The sequence below is a fragment of the Lithobates pipiens genome, unplaced genomic scaffold (genome assembly GCF_037356315.1).
Source record: "Lithobates pipiens isolate NorthernLeopardFrog02 unplaced genomic scaffold, aLitPip1_a1.2 Scaffold_1, whole genome shotgun sequence".
Taxonomy (NCBI): domain Eukaryota; kingdom Metazoa; phylum Chordata; class Amphibia; order Anura; family Ranidae; genus Lithobates; species Lithobates pipiens.
In genome coordinates this window covers 138719978-138744053 of record NW_027507685.1, presented here as the reverse complement: position 1 = coordinate 138744053, position 24076 = coordinate 138719978, and the positions used below count along the sequence as shown (strand labels likewise).

General features: G+C 44.5%; 1 protein-coding gene across 3 annotated transcripts; it reads left to right on the top strand.

The window, feature by feature from the left end:
• The first annotated feature begins 1832 nt into the window (after window positions 1–1832).
• On the top strand, window positions 1833–18102 carry SPACA9 (sperm acrosome associated 9). Of its 3 annotated transcripts, XM_077477661.1 has the most exons (5): window positions 1833–1961; window positions 9697–9877; window positions 12249–12451; window positions 13831–14045; window positions 18037–18102. In XM_077477661.1, the coding sequence occupies exons 2-5, from the start codon at window positions 9734–9736 to the stop codon at window positions 18039–18041; spliced, it is 567 nt and encodes a 188-aa protein (XP_077333787.1). In that variant the 5' UTR covers window positions 1833–1961; window positions 9697–9733; the 3' UTR covers window positions 18042–18102. The 3 variants fall into 3 exon arrangements, with proteins under 3 accessions (XP_077333787.1, XP_077333781.1, XP_077333771.1); XM_077477655.1 differs by having other exon boundaries at window positions 9710–9877; window positions 13831–18102; XM_077477645.1 differs by having other exon boundaries at window positions 13831–18102.
• Window positions 18103–24076: the final 5974 nt, after the last annotated feature.

Below are 24076 nucleotides of genomic sequence, written 5' to 3'. Positions count from 1 at the left end.
GATGCTAAAAGTCATTGGGTGCCAGACACTTCATGGATGCAAAAAACCTGCACAGTTCAGGAGATATTTCCCATATACGCTTGCGCCGACATCATCGGCATATGCGCACTGAAGAAAGGGCACGTGCAGTGACATCACGCGACTCCGGCCAGTCACAGAGCCAGAGTCCACGGCCCTGGAAAGAAGAGGGGTGAAGATGGATACGACCACCAGCGGGTCACCGCAGGCTTCGTTTGCAGGTAAGTGCAACATAATGGGATAGTATGCATCGCATTATGCTTTTACTTTGCAGGGGGAAAAAGAGGAAGTAAAACCCATTAGGGTTTACTTCCTCTTTAAGTAGCTATATTTTAGTACTAATGAAAAATATGTGCTGGTGGTATCCCAATGGTGGCTAGGAAAAGAGTGGGCTGCTCCCGTGAACCGACAAACTGAAACAGTAACCTCAGACTATAGAAGTGATATTAAAAGTGGTTATAAACCTCAGACATAAAAAATGAACAAGCATATCCTCTATAGTGTGTACTTATCTCAATTCAGAGCACTAAGTTTCATTTTTGTCTGCTGCATCGTTCCTCTGCTATCAGTATGAATCACTTCTGACAAGTTTTCCTGACGCCAAGAGAAAAATGGTGAGGGACCTCTAGCAGATCAAAAGCCTCAGCTCCATTCCTGTGTGCTGTGTGAAGGGAGGGGGGTGTGTCCCTTCCCTCCAATAAGCTCTCAGAGCTCTCCTCACTGAACTCTGCAGAGTGTAACGTCAGCGATTCCCCCCCCCCGTGAATGGATGTAGAGCAGAGAATACTGCAGATAGACAGGTACAACTAAAGTAGGAGGATTTTTTTCATCTGTGTATCACCTGAGGCCAGTCACTACATATGGGTATAGGGATTTCAACCACTAAAAATCAAAATTAGATTTTGTTCCAAATGTGTGATAAGTGCTACAGCCAACGCATTTCGGGGACCACACAGTAGGGCTTAAAAGGTACAGTATCAGTTAGTGAACAATTATTTGTGCTCTGTCTTGTGAGTACCCGGCGATGCTCAGCAGCTGATGAATGCTGTCCTGAACATGCTATTTTTTGGGGCTGCCTTCTGAGTCACTGAGCCCAGAACAAGCATGCAGAAAAATAGGAGAAAAGTCCTTATCTGTGTACTTTTTATAAGAACTTTTTATATAGACCCTAGAGCAGGGATATGCAATTAGCGGACCTCCAGCTGTTGCGGAACTACAAGTCCCATGAGGCATTGCAAGACTGACAGCCACAAGCATGACATCCAGAGGCAGAGGCATGATGGGACTTGTAGTTTTGCAACAGCCAGAGGTCTGCTAATTGCATATCCCTGCCCTAGAAGGTCAGCATCACAGCAAGGCTTTTTCAGGAGGAAGCCATAGCAGCTATGGGCTTATATTACATTTTTAATGCACTCCTCCACTTTGCCTAGACATCCCCCAACAAGTTTTCCATTTGAGACAACTTATGGCATGAAAACAATACGATTTGAAACTGATGTAACTAGGTCGCCCTTGGAAACCTGATTTTCCAGTCTTCCCTATAGAAGAACGCAGGTAAGAAAAATATTGTTAGCTCTGGGCAATACTTTTGTACTTCTGCCCCGTACACACGATCGGATTTTCTGACAACTGTTGGATGTGAGCTTTTTGGCTGAAAGTCCAACCATGTGTACGGGGCATAAATCTTCATCTTGTTAGTTTTCCCAGGTTTGAGGCTCAGAGCATGGCAGCCAGGGGTGCTAGATTTCCTATAGCAAAGGCTTCCTTTAATTTGTATACAGGGCTTGTTGGCCCAACTGGCTGTACACGTCACAACGGTTACCTAGCAACAGCCCAAACAATCACACTGCTGGAGTCTCCAGACGCACAGGAGAGTGATCACAGATCTCTATTATCTCCGAGACCTACACACAGTGCCCTCAGGGGCTATATACCTGCTGCAGGTAAGTGTCAGCACACAGGGCAGTGAGGGCACACAGCATTCAGGGGTTGTGTCAGTTATCACCATCTACTGTAGGTATTGTATATGTACCAGTATCATACTGTAATACAGCCAGACCTCCCAACCTCCTGACATGGGGAGACGAAAACTTTTTAGGATAGAATATTTAAGCAATGAATGCACCTCCTTCACATCCCGGTTATATAGGGACTATGACAAATGAAAGCGCAGGGATGATCATGTAAAGTAGATGTGAACCTTAACTGGATGCTATTTAGTTTGCTAATGCACTGTGTATCATGAACAATTGCTATTTTATTTTATTTATTTTTTATGCTTAGAAACCACAGTTTTTCTTCCTTTGTTGCATCTCAGTGCTTCTGATCTTCTGTAGTCTATTTGCAGCCACTTCCTGTCTGCCTGCACACTATGCCCCATTCATACTTGAGTGTTTTGTCCTGAAATTCCCCTAGGATGGCAACGCTCAACATAAAACATTTTCCTTATTACCCAGTGGGCTCACGCCCACCAGGGCTTTGTGTTGATTGTTGCCTATACACAAGCTTCTTTGGGGCAGAATTGTGCATTTTTGTGCCCCATAGACTGTAATGGGAGTGTGTTTTCGCACATATTTCAGGCGCTCCAATTTAAGACCCCATGCACACCTTGTGCATTCCGGGAATGCCCAAAAATGCACATCGGGCTTGTGGTGACATTAATTGTTAATAGCACCTCAAACGCAGCTAAGAAAAGTGTGTTTTATCATGCAAAAAAAAAAGGAGCGAGAGCTTATTTTGGAATATGTGCGCACACAGGGTAGACCATTCAAGTGAATTGGCTGCCCCATGCTGTCATGCTAAAAACATAACAAATAAAAAAAAACACATGAAAAATGCATCTCATACTGCACCTGAGAAGGGCGGGGGTGACATGTGAGGTCTGGCAGTTGACAGACCAGCAACTGTCAGATTGCAGGTAACCTCGGATCCTACAGCAGCCTTTCCAGGTATTGTAAATCTCTTTTAATATATAGGCCATCATTGCTGATTTATCCTTCTGAAAATGCTAGTATCCTGGCTCCTATGTTGATTGTGTGCCTTTAGGGTTTCTGAGTCACTGACTTTACTGGGCTAATGAATAATGAATCCAGAGACAGCCAGGAAACTAGCCCAATACTGGGCCTCCCACGCAAGTGTCCCTTCTCTCCTGGAATTCCCCCAGTGTGTTTGCTATATGCAGCGTAGGGCAAAAGGGGCAGCTGCCCCAGGCCCAGTCATTGTTTTGGGGCCCAAAGCAGCTGAGCAGGTGTCTGTGGAGGAGGGTCCTTTGTAAAGATAGGGTAGTATATAAGGGGGTCCTATGTAAGGATGGGGATAGTATAGGGGGGTCCTGTGTAACCATAGAGGTAGTATGGGGGGTCCTGTGTAATGATGCGGGTAGTATGGGGGTCCTTTGTAATGATTGGGTAATATAGAGGGGGGTCCTGTGTAACGATGGGGGTACTATGGGGTGTCCTGAGTAATTATGGGGGTAGTATGGGGGGGAGGTTCTGTGTAATGATGATAGTAGTATGGGGTGTGGGTCCTGTGTAAATGATGGGGGTAGTATGGGAGGGGCTCCTGTGTAATGATGGGGGTAGTATAGCGGGGGTAGGGTCCTGTGGATGGATGGGGTAGTATGGGGGGGTCCTGTGTAATTATGGGGATAGTATAGGGGGTCCTGTGTAATGATGGGGATAGTATAGGGGGTCCTGTGTAACGATGAGGGTAGTATGGGGGGTCCTGTGTGATGATGGGGTAGTATAAGGGGGGTCCTGTGTATTGATGGGGGTAGTATGGGGGGTCCTGTGTAATGATGGGGGTAGTATGGGGGGTCCTGTGTAATGATGGGGGTAGTATGGGGGGTCCTGTATATTGATGGGGTAGTATGGGGGTCCCATGTAATGATGGGGGTAGTATAGGGGGGGTTCTGTGTAATGGTGGGGGTAGTATGGAAGGGGCTCCTGCGTAATGATGGGGGTAGTATAGCGGGGGGGGGGGGTCCTGTGGATTGATGGGGGTCCTGTGTAAGGATGGAGTAGTATGGGGGGTCCTGTGTAATTATGGGGATAGTATAGGGGGGTCCTGTGTAATGATGGGGATAGTATAGGGGAGTCCTGTGTAACGATGAGGGTAGTATGGGGGGGGTCCTGTGTAATGATGGGAGTAGTATAAGGGGGGTCCGGTGTATTGATGGGGGTAGTATGGGGGGGTCCTGTGTATTGATGGGGGTAGTATGGGGGGTCCTGTGTAATGATGGGGGTAGTATGGGGGGTCCTGTATATTGATGGGGGTAGTATGGGGGTCCCATGTAATGATGGGGGTAGTATAGGGGGGTTCTGTGTAATGGTGGGGGTAGTATGGGAGGGGCTCCTGCGTAGTGATGGGGGTAGTATAGCGGGGGGGTCCTGTGGATTGATGGGGGTCCTGTGTAAGGATGGGTAGTATGGGGGGTCCTGTGTAATTATGGGGATAGTATAGGGGGGTCCTGTGTAATGATGGGGATAGTATAGGGGAGTCCTGTGTAACGATGAGGGTAGTATGGGGGGTCCTGTGTAAGGATGGGGGTAGTATAAGGGGGTCCTGTGTATTTTGGAGTATGTGCGCACGCAGGGTAGACCAATCAAGTGAATGGGCTGCCCCATGCTGTCATGCTAAAAACATACCAAATAAAAAAAAAAACACATGAAAAATGCATCTCATACTACACCTGAGAAGGCGGGGGTGACGTGTGAGGTCTGGCAGTTGACAGACCAGCAACTGTCAGATTGCAGTCAGATTGCAGGTAACCTCGGATCCTGCAGCAGCCTTTCCAGGTATTGTAAATTTCATTTAATATATAGGCCATCGTTGCTGATTTATCCTTCTGAAAATGCTAGTATCCTGGCTCCTATGTTGATTGTGTGCCTTTAGGGTTTCTGAGTCACTGACTTTACTGGGCTAATGAATAATGAATCCAGAGACAGCCAGAAAACTAGCCCAATACTGGGCCTCCCACGCAAGTGTCCCCTCTCTCCTGGAATTCACCCAGTGTGTTTGCTAAATGGAGCATAGGGCAAAAGGGGCAGCTGCCCCAGGCCCAGTCATTGTTTTGGGGCCCAAAGCAGCTGAGCACTGTGAGCAGGTGTCTATGGATGGGAGGGTCCTTTGTAAAGATAGGGTAGTATAGAAGGGGGTCCTGTGTAAGGATGGGGGTAGTATGGGGGGTCCTGTGTAACGATGGAGGTAGTATGGGGGGTCCTGTGTAACGACGGGGGTAGTATGGGGTGTCCTGAGTAATTATGGGGGTAGTATGGGGGGGGGGTTCTGTGTAATGATGGGGGTAGTATGGGGGGTCCTGTGTAATGATGGGGGTAGTATGGGGGGGTCCTGTGTATTGATGGGGTAGTATGGGGGTCCCATGTAATTATGGGGGTAGTATAGGGGGGTTCTATGTAATGATGGGGGTAGTATGGGAGGGGCTCCTGTGTAATGATGGGGGTAGTATAGCGGGGGGGGGGGAGGGTCCTGTGGATTGATGGGGGTCCTGTGTAAGGATGGGGTAGTATGGGGGGGTCCTGTGTAACGATGAGGGTAGTATGGGGGGTTCTGTGTAATGATGGGGTAGTGTAAGGAGGGTCCTGTGTATTGATGGGGGTAGTATGGGGGGGTCCTGTGTAATGATGGGGGTAGTATGGGGGGTCTTGTGTAATGATGGAGGTAGTATGGGGGGTCCTGTGTATTGATGGGGATAGTATGGGGGTCCCATGTAATTATGGGGGTAGTATAGGGGGCGTTCTGTGTAATGGTGGGGGTAGTATGGAAGGGGCTCCTGTGTAATGTTGGGGGTAGTATAGCGGGGGGGGGGTTCCTGTGGATTGATGGGGGTCCTGTGTAAGGATGGGGTAGTATGGGGGGGGGGTCCTGTGTAATGATGGGGGTAGTATGGGGGGTCCTGTGTAATGATGGGGGTAGTATGGGGGGGTCCTGTGTATTAATGGGGTAGTATGGGGGTCCCATGTAATTATGGGGGTAGTATAGGGGGGTTCTATGTAATGGTGGGGGTAGTGTATGGGAGGGGCTCCTGCGTAATGATGGGGGTAGTATAGCGGGGGGAGGGTCCTGTGGATTGATGGGGGTCCTGTGTAAGGATGGGGTAGTATGGGGGTCCTGTGTAACGATGAGGGTAGTATGGGGGGTCCTGTGTAATGATGGGGATAGTATGGGGGGTCCTGTGTAATGATGGGGGTAGTATGGGGGGTCCTGTGTATTGATGGGGTAGTATGGGGGTCCCATGTAATTATGGGGGTAGTATAGGGGGGGTTCTGTGTAATGGTGGGGGTAGTATGGGAGGGGCTCCTGCGTAATGATGGGGGTAGTATAGCGGGGGGGGGGTCCTGTGGATTGATGGGGGTCCTGTGTAAGGATGGGCTAGTATGGGGGGTCCTGTGTAATGATGGGGATAGTATAGGGGGGCCCTGTGTAACAATGAGGGTAGTATGGGGGGTCCTGTGTAATGATGGGGGTAGTATAAGGGGGGTCCTGTGTATTTTGGAGTATGTGCGTACGCATGGTAGACCATTCAAGTGAATGGGCTGCCCCATGCTGTCATGCTAAAAACATACCAAATAAAAAAAAAAAAAACCACATGAATGCATCTCATACTGCACCTGAGAAGGGCGGGGGTGACGTGTGAGGTCTGGCAGTTGACAGACCAGCAACTGTCAGATTGCAGGTAACCTCGGATCCTACAGCAGCCTTTCCAGGTATTGTAAATCTCTTTTAATATATAGGCCATCGTTGCTGATTTATGCTTCTGAAAATGCTAGTATCCTGGCTCCTATGTTGATTGTGTGCCTTTGGGGTTTCTGAGTCACTGACTTTACTGGGCTAATGAATAATGAATCCAGAGACAGCCAGGAAACTAGCCCAATACTGGGCCTCCCACGCAAGTGTCCCCTCTCTCCTGGAATTCCCCCAGTGTGTTTGCTAAATGGAGCGTAGGGCAAAAGGGGCAGCTGCCCCAGGCCCAGTCATTGTTTTTGGGCCCAAAGCAGCTGAGCAGGTGTCTGTGGATGGGGGGGGGTCCTTTGTAAAGATAGGGTAGTATAGAAGGGGGTCCTGTGTAAGGATGGGGGTAGTATGGGGTGTCCTGAGTAATTATGGGGGTAGTATGGTGGGGGAGGTTCTGTGTAATGATGGTAGTAGTATGGGGTGGGGGTCCTGTGTAAACGATGGGGGTAGTATGATGGTGGTAGAATAGGGGGGTCCTGTGTATTGATGGGGGTAGTATAGGGGGGTCTTGTGTATTGATGGGGTAGTATGGGGGTCCCATGTAATTATGGGGGTAGTATAGGGGGGTCCTGTGTAATGATGGGGGTAGTATGGGAGGGGTTCCTGTGTAATGATTGGGGTAGTATAGCGGGGGGGGGGGGAGGGTCCTGTGGATTGATGGGGGTTCTGTGTAAGGATGGGGTAGTATGGGGGGGTACTGTGTAATTATGAGGATAGCATAAGGGGTCCTGTGTAATGATGGGGATAGTATAGGGGGGTCCTGTGTAATGATGGAGGTAGTATAAGGGGGTCCTGTGTATTGATGGCGGTAGTATAGGGGGGTTCTGTGTAATGATGGGGATAGTATGGGAGGGGCTCCTGTGTAATGATGGGGGTAGTATAGCGGGGGGGGGGGTCCTGTGGATTGATGGGGGTCCTGTGTAAAGATGGGGTAGCATGGGGGGTCCTGTGTAACGATGAGGGTAGTATGGGGGTCCTGTGTAATGATGGGGGTAGTATAAGGGGGGTCCTGTGTAATGATGGGGGTAGTATGGGGGGTCCTGTGTATTGATTAGCGGTAGTATGGGGGGTCCTGTGTATTGATGGGGGTAGTATGGGGGGTCCTGTGTATTGATGGGGGTAGTATGGGGGGTTCGGTGAAATGATGGGGGTATTATGAGGGCTGCATAATTATGTGGGTAGTATAGGGGGTCCTGTTTTTTGATGGAGGTAGTATAGGGGGGGTCCTGTGTATTGATGGGGGTAGTATGTGGGGGGGGTCCTGTGTAATGATGGTGGTAGCACAGGGCAACATGATGACACCATGTGCTCTCCGTATGCACCCAGTTTTCTGAGATGCATGACACTGGGCATCATTTAATCCCAGATGAGGATATCTTGTGACAAAAAAGATGTAGAGAGGTATTGAGGAGGACAGCGCTGGATTAAAGGTGAGCAGTGCAGCTGAAACTGCTTTTTTTTTTTTCTTTGCTTTTTAATACTGCTGGAAGGAGCAATTTATTAAAACAAAATAATCCAAGAGTTTGGCTTTGAGACAAAATACAGCACTCTGACACTGTTCCCTGCAATACAACTTTTCTGACACAAGATGTCCTCAGTCTTCCAGGTCATATAACTCCCCGTGTGACTCTGTGAACCAGAAAGACTGCTGACATCTTGTGACAGAAAAGAGGTATTGCAGGGGACAGTGTCTGATTGAAGGTGAATATTGCAGCCTGAGGTTTTACTTGATTTTGTTTATTACAGGTATTTATACAGTGCCATCAATTTACACAGCGCTCTACATACTTTCTTTTCTATTTAATACTACTGGGGGAGCATTTAACTGAAAATGAAATTAGCCTGCGGTTGGTCTTTAAGAAGAGAGTCATCAATTGCAGCCTCCATGCTATTTTTTGTAGTCAAGAAGCTCTTGGGTTGATTAGGGACTGGGGGTGCAAGGAGGAAAGTGCCAAAAGCAGATGAAATTTTATTCAGACTGTTATGTCATAAAGAGCCAACGTATTTCGGGGGTGTATGATCGATATACAGTATTGACTTGTGATATAAAAAGTGTAAATATGTAGGAATGCACATGTAGACTGAATATAAAAAGCTACAGTAGATAGAATTAAAATGAATATAAATATTCAATCTACATGTTACATATCCTTACTATAATTTTAAATATTCTTATAATTTAATGTATCTTGTTCATATTAATATGCAAGTCATGTCTGGACTCTGGTGCCTGGGATCACTCAATAGTTTCTTGTATTGCTTTAGTCGTCTCGCTACTGGTCCAAGCTTCACCATTTTTCATCGCTTAAGTCTTCCCAATATTACTGCACCATGGGGCATCACATGCACACAGCAAATCCTTCATTCCACCTCTCATCTGCCATGCAAATAATCAGCAAATGTGTTTATGATAGTAAAGCACCCATTCTGCTCTAGCTCTGTTATGGACTAGTATAATAAAGGGGGGGGATACGCAATCTGCTGTAGTCCATGCAGGAAAAGTTAATTTACTGTATAACATGCCTGATGATGGGTGCTGAAATCTGATTGGTTACTATTGATTATTGCAGTCTGAGCTGCCCAGCTTGTGCCTGAACCCGTGAAAAGTGAAGCAGCACAGTTATTTGCTCATACTGCTTTCTCCTCCTATCATTACGCTTCTTGTCAACACACGAGCAGATTGGCTGCTGGTGCTGCTTCTACCTCTGACTCAAGCCCTGCTTTGCTGGGACTGCAAGAGGTTGTTCATATTCACTTACACTGCTTGTGTTTTAAAAAATACACAACTTATATATTAATGAGCTTGATTCGTTTGTGTCTTTTATATTGGTCTGGAGTTAAACTCTGTAAAAAAAAAAAATAAAAAAAATAAAAAAAGAATAAATAAAATAGACAGAGCTGGAGTTGGGCTTTAATTATGTACAGATTTCATCTGCAGAGTGAAAAAAACACAGAAGTCACCATGAATGAAGCCAGACAGACCCTTAAGGCCCTGGAGCAGCGTACCAAGCTCCTGCAGCAGCAACAGAAGACATTCATTAATGCATTGGAGCGGACACGGGAAAGTGCCCATGACAGAATCAGACCCGTGAGGACCCTGGCACAGGTACATAGCTGGTACCCATTTTTATTCTTCTTTCATTGGTGTTAAATCAGCTTTGATCATTTTTTGACAATGCAGGTATTTTCATTACATTAAAAAAAGGGCCAAAAAGATTTCATTTTTAAGGGTCAGCATGTTAAAGTGCTTGTAAACCCTTACATACAGCATATACCCAGTGAAGTAACTGGCCTCTGACACACAGAGATGAAACAAATCCTCCTACATAGCTTATACCGGTTTATCTGCAGTCCTCTCTTCTCTGCATTCATTCAAAGTGCTGCATTTTTAAGCCTGTCTTAGAGTTCAGGAAAAAGGGGGAAGAGAGCTGCCATTACACACTGCAGAGCTCAGTGAGGAGAGCTCTGAGAGCTGATTGGAGGAAAGGGACACAGGAACAGAGCTGAGGCTGACAATCTGCTGGAGGTCCCGTCCCTGTCACCATTTTTCTCTTGGTGTCAGGAAAACTAGTCAGAAGTGATTAATGCAGATATCAGAAAAGCAAAAGCAGCAGACAGAAATTACACTTAGTGCTCTTAATTGAGACAAGTACACACTATATGGGGATATGCTTTGTTCGCATTTCATGCCTGAGGTTTACAACCACTTTAAAAGGGAAAATATAGCGGATTGTCAGTGAGTGTTTATGTTGTGATTATTGCAATGTTAAAGCGGTGTTCCGCCTGCCCCTTTAATAATTAAAAAAGTCAGTATGGACACATACTGTAGCTGCTGACTTTTAACATCAGGACAGGTAAGTGTGCTAGTGTCCAGTAATGTCGGCACTGCAGTCAATATTTTCATCGGCTGATTGAGTGCTGCCATCGCCGCTATTGCTAGTAAGGGAGCCTGGCAGTGTAGCCTTTCGGCACTGCTCTCTCTCTCACTGGCCCAGCAGAAGGGGAGGGAGGACGACCGAGCTGCTGCCATACTCTGCCGGAGCCTGGTCTCCCGGAATTGGGGACAGGGTATCTGTAAAAAAAAAAAAAAAAAAAAAAAATTTAAAAAAAACACAAGTCCCCCCTCCCTCATAAAAGGTGCCAAATGTGGCACAGGAGGGGGGGGGGGGGGGGGGCGAATCAGATAAGCGGAAGTTCCACTTTTGGGTGGAACTGCTTTAACTTAAAAAAAAAAAAAAAAAAACAACGACGTGAAAAGGAAACCTGGTTTCCACTGGCTACATTGAAAAGGCAGATCAGAATCAGAAATGCAGCACATTGCGATTTCAAATGAAAGCACCAATACAAAGGAAGGAAAAGTAATTTTAACTTTTGCATAAAGACACCAATTTCTTCATGTATTTAGAGAAAAAAAACAAAAAAATTAATTAAAAAATGCTCTTATGCAATTCACCGCTTTGTGACAGCAGTACAGTTTTATTTCACATATATTAATTAATTTGAAGTTTACCTGCATTACCCTAGCAGCGAGAAGACGACCAAAAGCCAACCTGTTCTTATCCAATAAGGTCCCAAAAAATGGTTGTCATGTGGAATGCCAAAGTTCCTTCTAGGATTCCCTCCCCAAACCTAGAATGGAAACATGGTGATGCCTACATGTGTGTATCCTCACTGCTAGTGATGGGGCAAACGCCCCTCAGTTCCGCGCACATCAGAACTCCCAAACATGTAAAAACTTTAGGCCCGAGCCGCAAACTCTACTAAAGTCTATAGCAAACTTGAAAAGTCCCCATTTTGAAGGGTTATGTGCAAGTTATCGGCCATAGAAAGGGCAGTTTGAAAAAGGAGCGTGCATTCCTCCCACCACCAGGGTGCGCAAGCCCAGAAACATGTGACGATCAAACCTGTGAAGTCATTCCCTTTAGCACTGCGATCCAGGAAGTGTCCCAAGCCTCTCTCCAGCTCTCCAACCAACCATCATGCCATCTTCCTGGCAGCGAGGGCACAGAGCAGCTGAGACAGCTTACCTTCTACTGACCAGTGTGATGGATGCTCCACAGAGCATTTCCTACAGATGTACCCTTCCTTGTTTACCTAGATGTAAGTTACTATACGTTTTTATTAATACACACATTACAGTGTAACTCAGAGGTGCCTGCATTTGTTTTTTCTTGCATATTTTGGAGCTTCCGCTTCCCTGCTTAAAGCTGGCCCTGAATCAATAGACTATTTTTAGGCTGGCCACTTGGACTTCAGTACTATAGGATCCGTTTCAGTACCAGCACCACATGGATATTTGGCAGAACCCCCCCCCCCCCCCCCCCCCATACAGTTATAGTGGAAACTATTTATTTTCTTTAAAATAATCCTGCCATTTGCATTCCTTGTGTGACAGGTGGGGTGGCAGTAAGAGCAGTGTAGGAGACTAAGTGGCCATATTTCTTGTTGGTAATTATTATATTTAATGGAATTTACAGGTACGCAACTACTTAGACAATCATTGCAACAACAGTACAGATCAGCGTATCCTCACTCTGTTTTTGGATGTCTGTGCGGATCTGGCAGAGTTCTGTATCCAGCTGGAATCTATGCAGAAGGACACACAATCAGCAAAGGAGATCATAGAGCAAACCATTACTCTTCTCAATCCAACCAATGACCTGTCTGGTCTGAGAGCCAAGTAAGTGCACAAAATGAAATGACAGGCCTAATTGATAGTGAGAGTAAACCCTACCTGAATTACATTTAATTTGCTACAGATCAGCAGTATTTTTGGAAAGCCTTACATATACCCAGTGAAGTGACTGGCCTCAAGTGATAAACAGAGATGAAACAAATCCTCTTACAGACATTGCAACTGTTTATCTGCAGTTTTCTCTCCTCTACATTCGTTCAAAAAGCTGAATTTATAAAGTTGGTGTGAGCCATCAGAAAAATGGGGGTGGAGATGAGATTACACACTGCAGAGCTCAGAGAGAACACAGAGTTGATTGGAGGGAAGGGTCACACCCCCTTCACACAGAACACAAGAACAGAGTTGAAGTTATCAATCACAGGCCGTGTGCTGGAGGTCCCTCTCCCGTCCCTATTTTCCTCTTGGCGTCAGGAAAACTTGTCAGAAGTGACTCATGGTCATAGCAGAGGAACAAGGCAGCCAACAGAAATCACACTTAGTGTTCTGAGACAAGTACACTACAGAGCAGTGTTTCTCAACTTCAGTCCTCAAGGCGCCCCAACAGGTCATGCTTTCAGGATTTTCATTATTTTGCACAGGTGGTTTTATCTGTTTCACTGCCTTAGTAAATACCACAACCGTTTCATCTGAGGAGAATCCTGAAAACGTGACCTATTGGGACGCCTTGAGGACTGGAGTTGAGAAACACTGCTAGAGAGCAGGGATTCTCAACTCCTGTCCTCAGGACCCACTAACAGGCCAGGTTTGCAAGATAACTGAAATAAATCACAGGTGATATAATTTGCTGCTCAGTGATTGCAGTATTCTAGTCTGCATCTCCCCAAGGTAATACTTAATCTGTCCAGGCAGTGGGTCCTGAGGACGGAAGTTGAGAACAATTGCTATAGAGGGATATGCTTTCGTCATATTTCATGCTTACACTTTAACCATTTTACATCCTTTGTTGGATCTTGGTGCTGCCGATCTCCCGCAGCCTCTTTACAGCAACTTCTGGTCTACATGCACTGCAGCAAGGGCTGCATGGCATTTCTCAGGATAGTTTTCCTGATGGTGACAACGGGGAACTTGACTAGGTGCACTACTGGAGCAACCCGGGTCCAATTTAAAATTTTGTCTGTAGCATACAAATTTTCAAGAAACAGTCAGCTTCTTCCTTTCAAGTGGGTGCATGGAGGAAACAGACATACAGTCAGGGCCGTGAAGGGGTAGCTGCCCTGGGCCCAGTGTAGGGATGGTGGCACCTTCTTTTTGGTACAAGGCTGGGCAGTTCAGCACCTGTGCCCTGGGCACTGGCTTGACCTTGTCCCAACACTCCGATCAATGAAGTCCTATGTATTTCATTAATACATTTGTCATGTTCCTAGGTATCCGCACGATGTTTTGAATCACCTCAGCTGTGACGAAGCACGCAACTTCTATGGCGGTGTTGTGAGCATTGTTCCCATCATCCTGGATAACATCCATGAGGCTGTGTTGAGGCTGGAGAGAGCCCAGCCACTTGCAGAGGACTCTGAGACCATGGACAGGCTTGTGGCTATTCAGAAGAACAGGCAAACGCAACGCAAGGCAGGAAATCAAGGTGTGATACAAAACACAGGGGTTCAGACCACTGTCAGTCAGGGAAATGCCTCTGCCCTCTCAGTAAAAAGAAGGAAAGGCTATCCACAGTCCTTCAAACCAGCCTGGAGGCCTTCTGGGCGCTACTATACCACCTAAACTGGTAATTCTCATCCCTCCACACGTGGTCTAAAGAGATAACAGTTACAAAACATTATTTTCATAATTCTTTAACCAATACAGTAGCCCCCTATAAGCTCCATCCTATTGTCATACCTTGTTAGTATTACCCTAAAAGTGTTTCAAAACGTAGCCACTTTCCTACTTAAAATTCCTACAGGCCTCATGCGCATGGGTGTAAAAAAAAAATAAAAAAAAATATGCCAGTTTCACAAAAGTATTGTATTTAAATGCTGAGAACCTTACTCAACTGTTACATAATAAAACCTCAACAGTGTTGACCGGAGCAAATGCACTCACTTTCATTTTGTGGGTGCATAATATATATATATATATATATATATATATATATATATATATATATATAAAAAAAAGTCACGAGAGAGCACAATCTAAGTACAACCAATCAGAACATTTATTCATTAAAAAAGCTAATTGGCCCCTCATATGTAATAGGATAGAAGCGTGCATAGAATATAGCTTATGATATGCACTCTTCTATCTTATTACATGTGAGGGGCCAATTTGCTTTTTATTACTAAATGATTTAATTTGCTGTACTTAGGATTGTCTGTAGTTAACAGAAGAAAAAAGGCACAATCTATCTACTGCACAAAGTTTTTAAAGTCAGCTGAACTGACCCTTGCTGTGCCTAAATGTGGATGAGATAAACTTTGTTACTTCACCACTTAAAGCGCAAGTAAACCCATCCAAAAACCGGTTTAATTTCCGTGCCAGAAATGTAACACTTGCATTGCTTGTGCTTCTCAACCAAACTATCAAACCATCCAATGGCTGGTGTCATAACTGATCATATGTGCAGAACCATGGCTGTTGTAGATTAAACAGAGGCATTGCTTCCTTGGCTGAAAACAATATGAGGTGGGGGCAGGGTGGTTTACTTCCACTTAAGAGTGTACAAGTTGCCTTTTTGTTCTCCAACAGACTTATTTTCTGACTAATCATTCTGTTAAAAGGATAAGTTCACTTGCCAAGAGAAGACAAGACAATACAAAAGTGATTTAGCAGACATGTAGATACTGAGAACTGCTGATGGGGGAAGAAGTACAAAAAGTAGGGGCAACGTACACCACATAGCTGAAGATAGAAGTCACATTGAGTTATACTTTGTCGGGTTATAGACCTGTCATAGCAATTTTTTTTTTTACTATCCACTAACCCTGAAGATGCCAAACACTTTGTTCTCCCTTTATTCTGGAGACTTCTTAGCATCCATTGCCATAAAGATGCACATTTTCTCATTCCAATCTTTTCCAGTAATTGGGATTTCCACTCTTTGCTAGTGTCCATTTCACCTGTAGGTGGGCGGATAACCCTAGACTGCATAATTATCAAGCTGTGTCCCTCTATGGACCCAGAGAAGAGGATTATATAGCAAGTACAAAACAATTATTTTTATTGGCTGCCGTCAGCAACAGCTGCAATTTTAGATTTTTTTATAAATAGCCCCCTGAATCAGTATTTTATCTCTTACAAGTGTAATAAAACTTGAGCTTGGAATAGTGACCCATCCTATATAAAACGCAGCTAATTTGTAAACCAAAAACAGTATTGTGGAGAATGCAGCCTAGGGCTGAGTTAGAGGGAGATGTGCCGACACTACCTATACAAATTAGTCACAGAATGTTTAGGTGTAACTTCGGACTTTATGGTGTTGATGTAGTAGTGAAACATCAAAGACTGTGCCATGTTTTTATTGTTGTATAGGTCTTCACTGAGGAAATTTCCCATTAGATCCCGTCAATGGGACAGGAAGTTAAGAAGTGTTTTTTTTTTCTTAACAGGAACAGACATACAAAAAAAAAAAAAAAAAAAATACTTTTTTTATTGCTGTATGTCTTCATGGCCAGTCAAAGAGAAGTTCATGCAGATGCTGAAAAAAAATAAACTAAGTGCAGTGCTGCCCTGCGCCCCCCAGACAGTGCCAGAGAACATGCACATATTGCAGATAGATGTTGATTTCTTAACGTCTCCTGGGGACCATTAACATAAAATAAAAAACCTGCCTGGAAATGGGCTTTAAGCCACTCTGCTCAGTACATATTTTGTTCCGAATGTTGCATGGAGCGATCTGACACTGGAACCTACTGTGGAAAGCAAGAGCTGCACTGTACAGGCTGAGCTGTGTGGGAATGACTGAAGGGAGGAATTCTTCCCCAATACAGATGCAGTACTAAATCCTGACAGAGGTTCTAATTGCTCACCACTAATGGGTGATTCTGTATATCTTCCCATGTGTTCAGAAGTAGGGCTCCATGGACACTGGGCATTTAGCCCTGCTGCATGAGGGCCCCAGTGTTTAGGTGTGGGCAGAAGGCACAGATACACCAAACAGCCTTGCTGCCAGCAGCCTGTAAAATTCTGGGATAGCAGCTTTCAGCCTGTGGCTAGACAGGGTAATGTTTTTATGGACGTATATGCCCATAGACCAGCAGTTATGAAATAAAAATTACAGGTGGTCTAGTCAGTAAATTTTTATTTAGGCAGGAGGCCCGAATTTCAGGTTAGCACCAAAAAAACACATCACAGACCCCACCTCAGTTTCTTAACGCTCCGTTCACACAGGGGGCGACGCGAGGCGACACGACTTGCCGTGCCGCGACCTGACAAGTCGCCCCCGTTCTGTACTACGGAACCTTTCTAAGAGGAGCGACTCGAGTCGCTCCGACTTAGAAAAAAGGTTCCTGTACTACTTTTGGGCGACTTGCATTGACTTCTATACAGAAGTCATTTGCAAGTCGCCGCTGAGGTCGCGGCGAGGCAAGTCGTGTCGCCTCGCATCGCCCCCTGTGTGAACCGAGCCTTAGCCTACCATTCACACCAAAGCCCCCTCTTTACACCAGTATCCTCAACTCTCTCTCCCCCCCCCCTTTTTGCATCACAACCCACCTCATCAGTTTCCTCCTCTTTACGTCAGCATCCATAGTCTTCCCCTCCCCTTCTTTTTTACAGCAATCCCAGAGTCCTCTGTTCCCCATCACATCACAGCACACGTCCCCCCCCCCCCCACTGCAGTGCCCTTTCAATATAAGCCTCCCCTGCACTGACCTACCTTCGGCAGGGTAGAGGCACTTATCAGCTGTGTGAACTCCAAGTTACTGCTGTCATCCTCACAGCAGGGCAGGGGGCAAGAGGATCTGCAGATCTAGACTGAGGGTGGGAGCTGCCCAACTTACTATGTTAACAAGCAGGTTATTTGAAAAGACTCCCAATCTGCAAGGATGACAGCGGCAGCCAAGTGGGAGACTCAGGAGAGCTCACAAAGCAGATAACTGCCAGCCACAGGCTGGACAGTACTGTCACTCAGACCACAGTCCACCATTTAGAGATCCCTGTCATAGATAATTTCCCAGAAACAAGACTACTTGCCTTTCAGGCGGTCTTCCCTAGGCGCATAAACGTTCATAGCACTGTCCAGTACCAGCCGCTTTCAGTCTCAGAGTTTTAGAGGCTGCCGGCAGCAGGGCTGGGTGGTGCACTTGTGCCTTCCATCTGCATCTAAAAACACCAATGTGCATGGGGACCCTAACTGCACAGATAGGTTGAATACATTGCAGCTCATGCATCATTGCTTTCTAAAGCAAATAATTAAAAAAAAGTTAGTTATTTAGACAATAATTGTGGCTGTCTTCTTGGTTTTAAACAGTAGTCATTTTCAAGTAGTCCAGCTTGCTATAACAGCCTTTATCACAGTATAATCATTTCATCATATATGTGTTGTAAGCAATTATTAATCACTGTCATTTATTCTGTACCTTTAATAAAAGTAAAATGTTACTCATGTAATTCCATTAAATTTTTTTTCTTTTTAGGTTAAGTGGGCCTGCTCATATTGCTTTGGATTTTCTCCATTAATAAAGAGAACATAAGGCAAATCAGCATTTGATTGTATTGTGCATTTTCCAAACATACTGTTATTGCTAGAGTCAAATGCATGTGCAAGTTTTTTTTTTTAGAACAAACATCTGTATCTTCATCCAATATCCCTATATCTGTCAATATCACATGCCTTCCTTCAATCTCCCACTACTACATTCAAATGCCCAGGACTAGCAAAGGAAGCTCTGTGTAACTCCAGTTGGCGTTTACACACGGTTGAGGACTCATTACCGAAAGTGGTGCTAGTCCCAGGACCGATATGTAACTGTGCCGTATACCACAAAGGTTTGTCAGGCTCTTAGTGGAGTGCTTGCCTCCCATTAAAAAGCAATTCATCTGGGATTGCTTTTCAGAGGCTAGTCATCTCCTCAGTGCCCATTTTTAACCCTGAAAATGCTATACCACGGATTTTTCAACTGCATGCATTTTACACACAGTTGCAGGGCAATTGTGACTCATTCACTTGAATGGATTGTGATCGGCAGCAGTACTGCCCACAAAACATAATGGGAGGGTAGATAATTTTTGCTGCAACTGTGAAGCAAAGCATTACAGTTGCGGCATTTGTACACCCCCGTATGGCTGACTGCAGCTTATTTTTATTTTATTGAGGGGAATAAAAACTAAGCTCAACCACCGGGAAATTGGGCAACACAAATCTCCAGTGTAACAGATACAGCTAAATCTGTCAAGCTGTGACTTTAGCTGGATAAATCCTGCTGTCAGGATTGAGGCAATACAAAAAATTCCACAGACAGATGCATTCCACACTGTGCATGGCTTGCGGGCATTTTGTATACTTCTGATGTCAAATCTTTTTATTTTAGTCAAATTTTCATATACCAAACATTTTCCATTGTACGTGGAGTTTTTTTTTTTTTTAACCATTAAACATCTACTCAAAACAATTGAAATCTAAATTGAATGCACTTTCATTGAGAAGTTGCCTCAAAGAGTTACTGCCCGTTATTTACTATGACCACCTGCCATCACAGACAGAAGCCCAATACATACTTTAAGTAATTTTTTTTCCCCTCCATACAGCCCAGGCGGCTGAATGAAACAACGAAGTAGCTTGGGAGCACCTTGGTGTACTAACCATGCAATGTTAGTACAGCGATCTCCCCTCTATTTGTCCTAACCAGATTGGGGGGGGGGGGGGTCAGGGGAGACACCCACACAGGTCACAACCATTGAGGGTGGGATTTGGGGGAGGCACAGATGTTGGAACATCTTACGTCCTAACATGTTCCAAAAGGAGAACTCTTCTTTAAGGCTGCATTCACACCTGAGCGTAGCTTTTCAAGCGTTTTTTGCGGCGTTTTTACCGCGTTTTGCCGCGAATTTGTGCAGGGCAAAAGGTCACCAATGTTAAAAGAAGAAAAACTCCCAAATCAGCCCGATTCGCGCGACAAAAAAGGGTCCGGAACTTGTTTGAGCTTTAGGCGTAGGGCTTCAGGCAACTTGGAGTGGAGATGTGAACCATCTCCATTGAGAATAATGGATTTTTTCCCCTCCCGTCAAGCTACAAAACGCTCAGGTGTGAATGGGGTCTTAGTGCAGTAACCTGCAAAAAAAAAACACAATTGGAATCCTGTGCAGTCCACTGGTTTCACTTCAGAATTGTGAATACGGAATGGCTGCAGTTGTAAGTTTGCATTATTGTTACTGAAAAATGTGCTACCATGTAAGAAACAAGCAATACTAGTGCAAAACAATAACCTGCTTTATTTGTTCACAGTTAAAACACAAGCAAATAGTCTTAAACATTTCTGGGCATCCTGGTTTGGGCTGCTTCGGCCCAACATACAAATTTCTGTAGCCAGTCCACCTGCTAGCAGAACATGTGGATTCAATATGAACTGTGGCCTGCTGGACAGTGACTGGGAACGGCAAGAACGTGACATGTCTCTGAGGAAGAGCGAGGGATGGGGGGAAGTGAGGCAGAAGGGGGAGGGGAAAAAAAAAAAAACGAAGCTATGCAGTGAAAACTGTTACACATGGACTTGCAATTAGCATACAGCTGAGAAAGCAACTGAATGCTCCAACATGATCACGTGAATAAGGTGTGGCATTATACAAAATGATGTCTAAGCAGCAAAAAAGGTCAAACTTCAGTATTCATCTTTTTGAAAAGCTCTACCAATCATGTGAAGTATCCTTTCAAATGCTGTTTAACATCTGAAGAAGGTCCAGTGCAAAAAAAAATAGATCAAAATGCAGCATGAATATCATCATACAGAGGTATTTCAGCCAGAAATGTTCTTTGTTCACCTGCACTTTACCTGTAAATCTTGTTGACAACCAACTCAGACAGCCTGAACACTCTTGCTGCAAAAGAACTGGCCTGAGATCCACTCCAATACATCTGGGTAAGCATTTCTGAGAGCTGCCATATTTTTGGTTATGAACCAACCCAACAGACCAGACCAGGCATCGCCTGATTGCCTTCGGATGCAGAAAGAGGATAGGCTATCTTTGCTGGCTGACAAGCATTAGGGCCATTTACCACTCAAAGTACAGAGGAAGGCCGGATGGGATACTTCATTAGAGGGGAAAATATTATTCTGGCACATTCTTCGTTCATTTTAAACAGTGAAAAAAAAAAAAACAGTTGTTACTAAATTCCTGCAAGGTTTTGAAAAATAACTGGCAGCTCTGTGATAAAGGACTTACATTTGACTGCAATAAAACTAGAACTTGTCTGAACTTTGGGGAAAAAGAGGAAAGAGTGGGCCTCTTGTGTTAGATTAATTGAAAGAGCCACCAAGTTCCCAGAGCAAAGTAGATTTTCCCTCCAACTAGTATTGGGAGACTGTAAATGGTTGTTACATGCAGCAAAAATGTCCCATTTCCTTTCTGAAGGCCAGACCTGTATTTCCTCACAAGATAAAACACTCGAGACGTGTCCAGCAAAATTTTGCAAACATTTTATAAAACTGCTTGAAAAGCAAAATGGCTACCAGGCTTATTCATCAAGGCAGGTCAAGCAGCAGTAAGGATGTGTAAAAAGTAGTAACTGCTGGAGGGCCAAATCCACCAAATGCATGTTGAAGTGACAGTTTCAACGTTGCAGTACTTGGCAAAGATCATGCCTAAAAAAAGACATCACAAGGTGGTCAGCAGCACACATGGTGATGTTTGCATTGGAATGACATATGCCAAGGGAGAAGTGAGTGGCACAGAAGTAAGGAGGTTAAGATAGCAACTAGCATATGCTCTCGACACACATGTGCTCCAAGGAATACAGTCTTATGCAGAATTCTGTCACTTTAAAACAGATCTTGTGGACCAAACTATTACTTTCACCAACAGATATGCTCACTGTCAGCACTGTATAAACTGTATGTAGCATCAGTTACATAAAATATACATTATGTTCCTGCATCATGGCTGGGATTTCCTGTCCCGCATCTGGACAAAATGGAGTTGGGCGGAGTGCTGCTCAACCATTTAGAGAAAGCTTTGTACTTTCTAAAAGGAGTTCAAGGCTTCCCCCGATTGGCTAAGGTGGAGATTATGACATCTGCCCCTTCTTCAGCTCAGCCAGAAAGTACAAGGCTTCCTGTGAATGGCTGGAGCAGCAGCCAGCCAGATTCAATTCTGTTCTGGGACAGGAAGTCCCAATACTGCTGCCATAAGAACAGAATTGTATACTATATACAGCTAATGATGTCTATATAGCCCTCCCAACGGGCGCATCTGGTAGTGAAAGTTTGTTTGAACCAGCTTGTCAGAGCGCTAGAGTTAGGCTTTAAAGATCTCTAGCCCAAACTTTTTGGGGATTACATTTTCACTGGTAAGGATAGAGTGAGTTTTTTTTTATTGCTTCTCCCACCTATGCAAAATAAACCAAAAAAAAAAGGGGGGGGGGGGGGGTTCTGGCTAAAGCTCCACATTGAGGGACCTGAAAAGTTGACTTTAAAGTATGTAAAAGCCAACAGTACCAGGTGCCTGCACTTGGCTTCAGACCAGTGCCTTTGTGTTAAAGACTTAAATTTTAGAGTTAAGCCTGAGCCCCTTTCATGTACTGAACCATGTCCCCTGTCAGTCAGCTGTTAAATACCAGAGTCTCAGCAACCAATAGAGTCCCTCACATTTCACAATTGAAATACCCAGGCCAAGGAGAACCAGGGCTTAGTAATCTACTGGGAGAGAAGTCAAAATTCTATCTAAAGCCTGGGCCTAGTATTAAGGGTTCCCCCCAGGCACAAAGGAGCAGATCTGAAGACAAGAACAGATATAGGTGTCTGAACTTTATTTATACACCTCAGCAGATACAACAGGTTCACTTTAAATATACAGATGCTGCTGTTCAAGACACTACATCCTCATTGCTCTTTACACTGCCTCAATGCTTAATGATGTGTGTGAGATATTCCTAAACATCTTTAGGGAACAGAGGGGCCCATAAATAGAACACAAACCAGCTTCCAATGCTCCTTTGGCATATTGGCAAAGGATCGACATAAAAAGAAAAATGTAATATAGTGTGTTTGAGTGTAGTAACAGGTTCTTCTCTTAACCTGCAGGTTTCAAAACAGTTAATATGAGAAAATACAATTGCCTTTTCTACAGATTTAATACATTAGGGCCCAGAGTTATCTGAGCAGTTTCAGAATGTAGTGTCTAAATTGGGAAGTGTTGTGTCAAAGTGCTAAAAAAACAAGAAAAAAATAAAAAAAGCCCACACACACCCCTTAAGAGCTTAATGTACAGACTAAAACGCCTTGAAAGTGTTCCTAGTTCTGGAACGGCTTCTCTGCCCTAGGGCTTACTGCAGAATGAAATGACGGAGGAACCAAAACATTAGCTAAGCTTGTTGCAAATAAACAGGCTAAAATTACTGGGCAGGTCCACACAAAATTGGTAGGTCTGCTCTAGACCCAACCGCTTGCCATATCTTTCAGGATATGCAATGCTGCACCATACCTGGAGCTATTACAAGACAATCTCTTGCTCCAGAGTCAGAGAATGGCTACTGTATATTAAGAATGAAGTCAAACCCAGGAGAGACTCCCTTGCAACAGAAACAGCAGCCAGATTCAAAGAGAAGTAGAGAAAAAAAAAAAAAGAATCTACAGTGGTCTATGGAGTCACTGACAGATCCAAGAAACCATAGTGCATCTCAGACCCCTTTGACTCCACCAACAAGAGAAAGAGCAGTTTAGAAACAACCTTTAAAGTTAACCTGTGCTTTGCCCATACACAGCAAAGCAAAAAGTTCACTCCAATGCTGGCATTGCTAGCTGCCCATACTAGTCTTTCTGCTGTGTACAGTCACCTGGTGCACAGCGATGAAACCTTGTGTAAGCTCCAAATTAAAACTTGGCTCTTACACTGGGGGTGAGAAGCCTTTCCCCAAACCAATTTGAAAGCATTAAGTGCCAGAGCGGCTACCCTCCAACCATCAGTGCTGGCATATGTGAGGAAGTAGAATGACGCACATGCTTCTCCATACCTGGAAGTACCAAGTATTTTCCTTTACTCCCAGTGGCTGACTGGATTGGTGGGAAAGCAAGGCTGCAGCAAGTATGTGTAGCCATTCTAGTGTGCCTCTTGCTTTGCCTGAATGGACAAAGCAGGGGTTTACATTAACAAAATTGTGGCAATAAAGTCTTAATTGAAAAGCCCAGGGGGGGAGAAAAAAAAAAAAAAAAAAAAAAAAAAAAAAAAAAAAAAGCAGCTGTTGGTCCCTTGTGACATTTTGGCAAATAAAAATTAAGGCCACTTCTAACAAGCATTATGCTGGACTAAGCTGCCATTTTCCAGTGCCAGGGAAGGGGGAGGGCTGCAAGACGCTGGATGATTTATCACTTTGAGGATGAACATGACATAGTTCTGACAAAAATAATGTTCCTTCCAGTATGTAAATATTCAGGCTGCCCTGATAAGAAAAAAAAAAAAAAAATATATATATATATATATATATATATATATATATATATATATATATATATATATATATATATA

Coding starts and splice junctions, on each gene's coding strand:
- SPACA9 (XM_077477655.1), top strand. CDS start 9,734: ATGAATGAAGCCAGACAGACCCTTAAGGCCCTGGAGCAGCGTACCAAG. Junction 9,878..12,248: donor CCGTGAGGACCCTGGCACAG/GTACATAGCTGG, acceptor TGGAATTTACAG/GTACGCAACTACTTAGACAA. Junction 12,452..13,830: donor CTGTCTGGTCTGAGAGCCAA/GTAAGTGCACAA, acceptor TCATGTTCCTAG/GTATCCGCACGATGTTTTGA.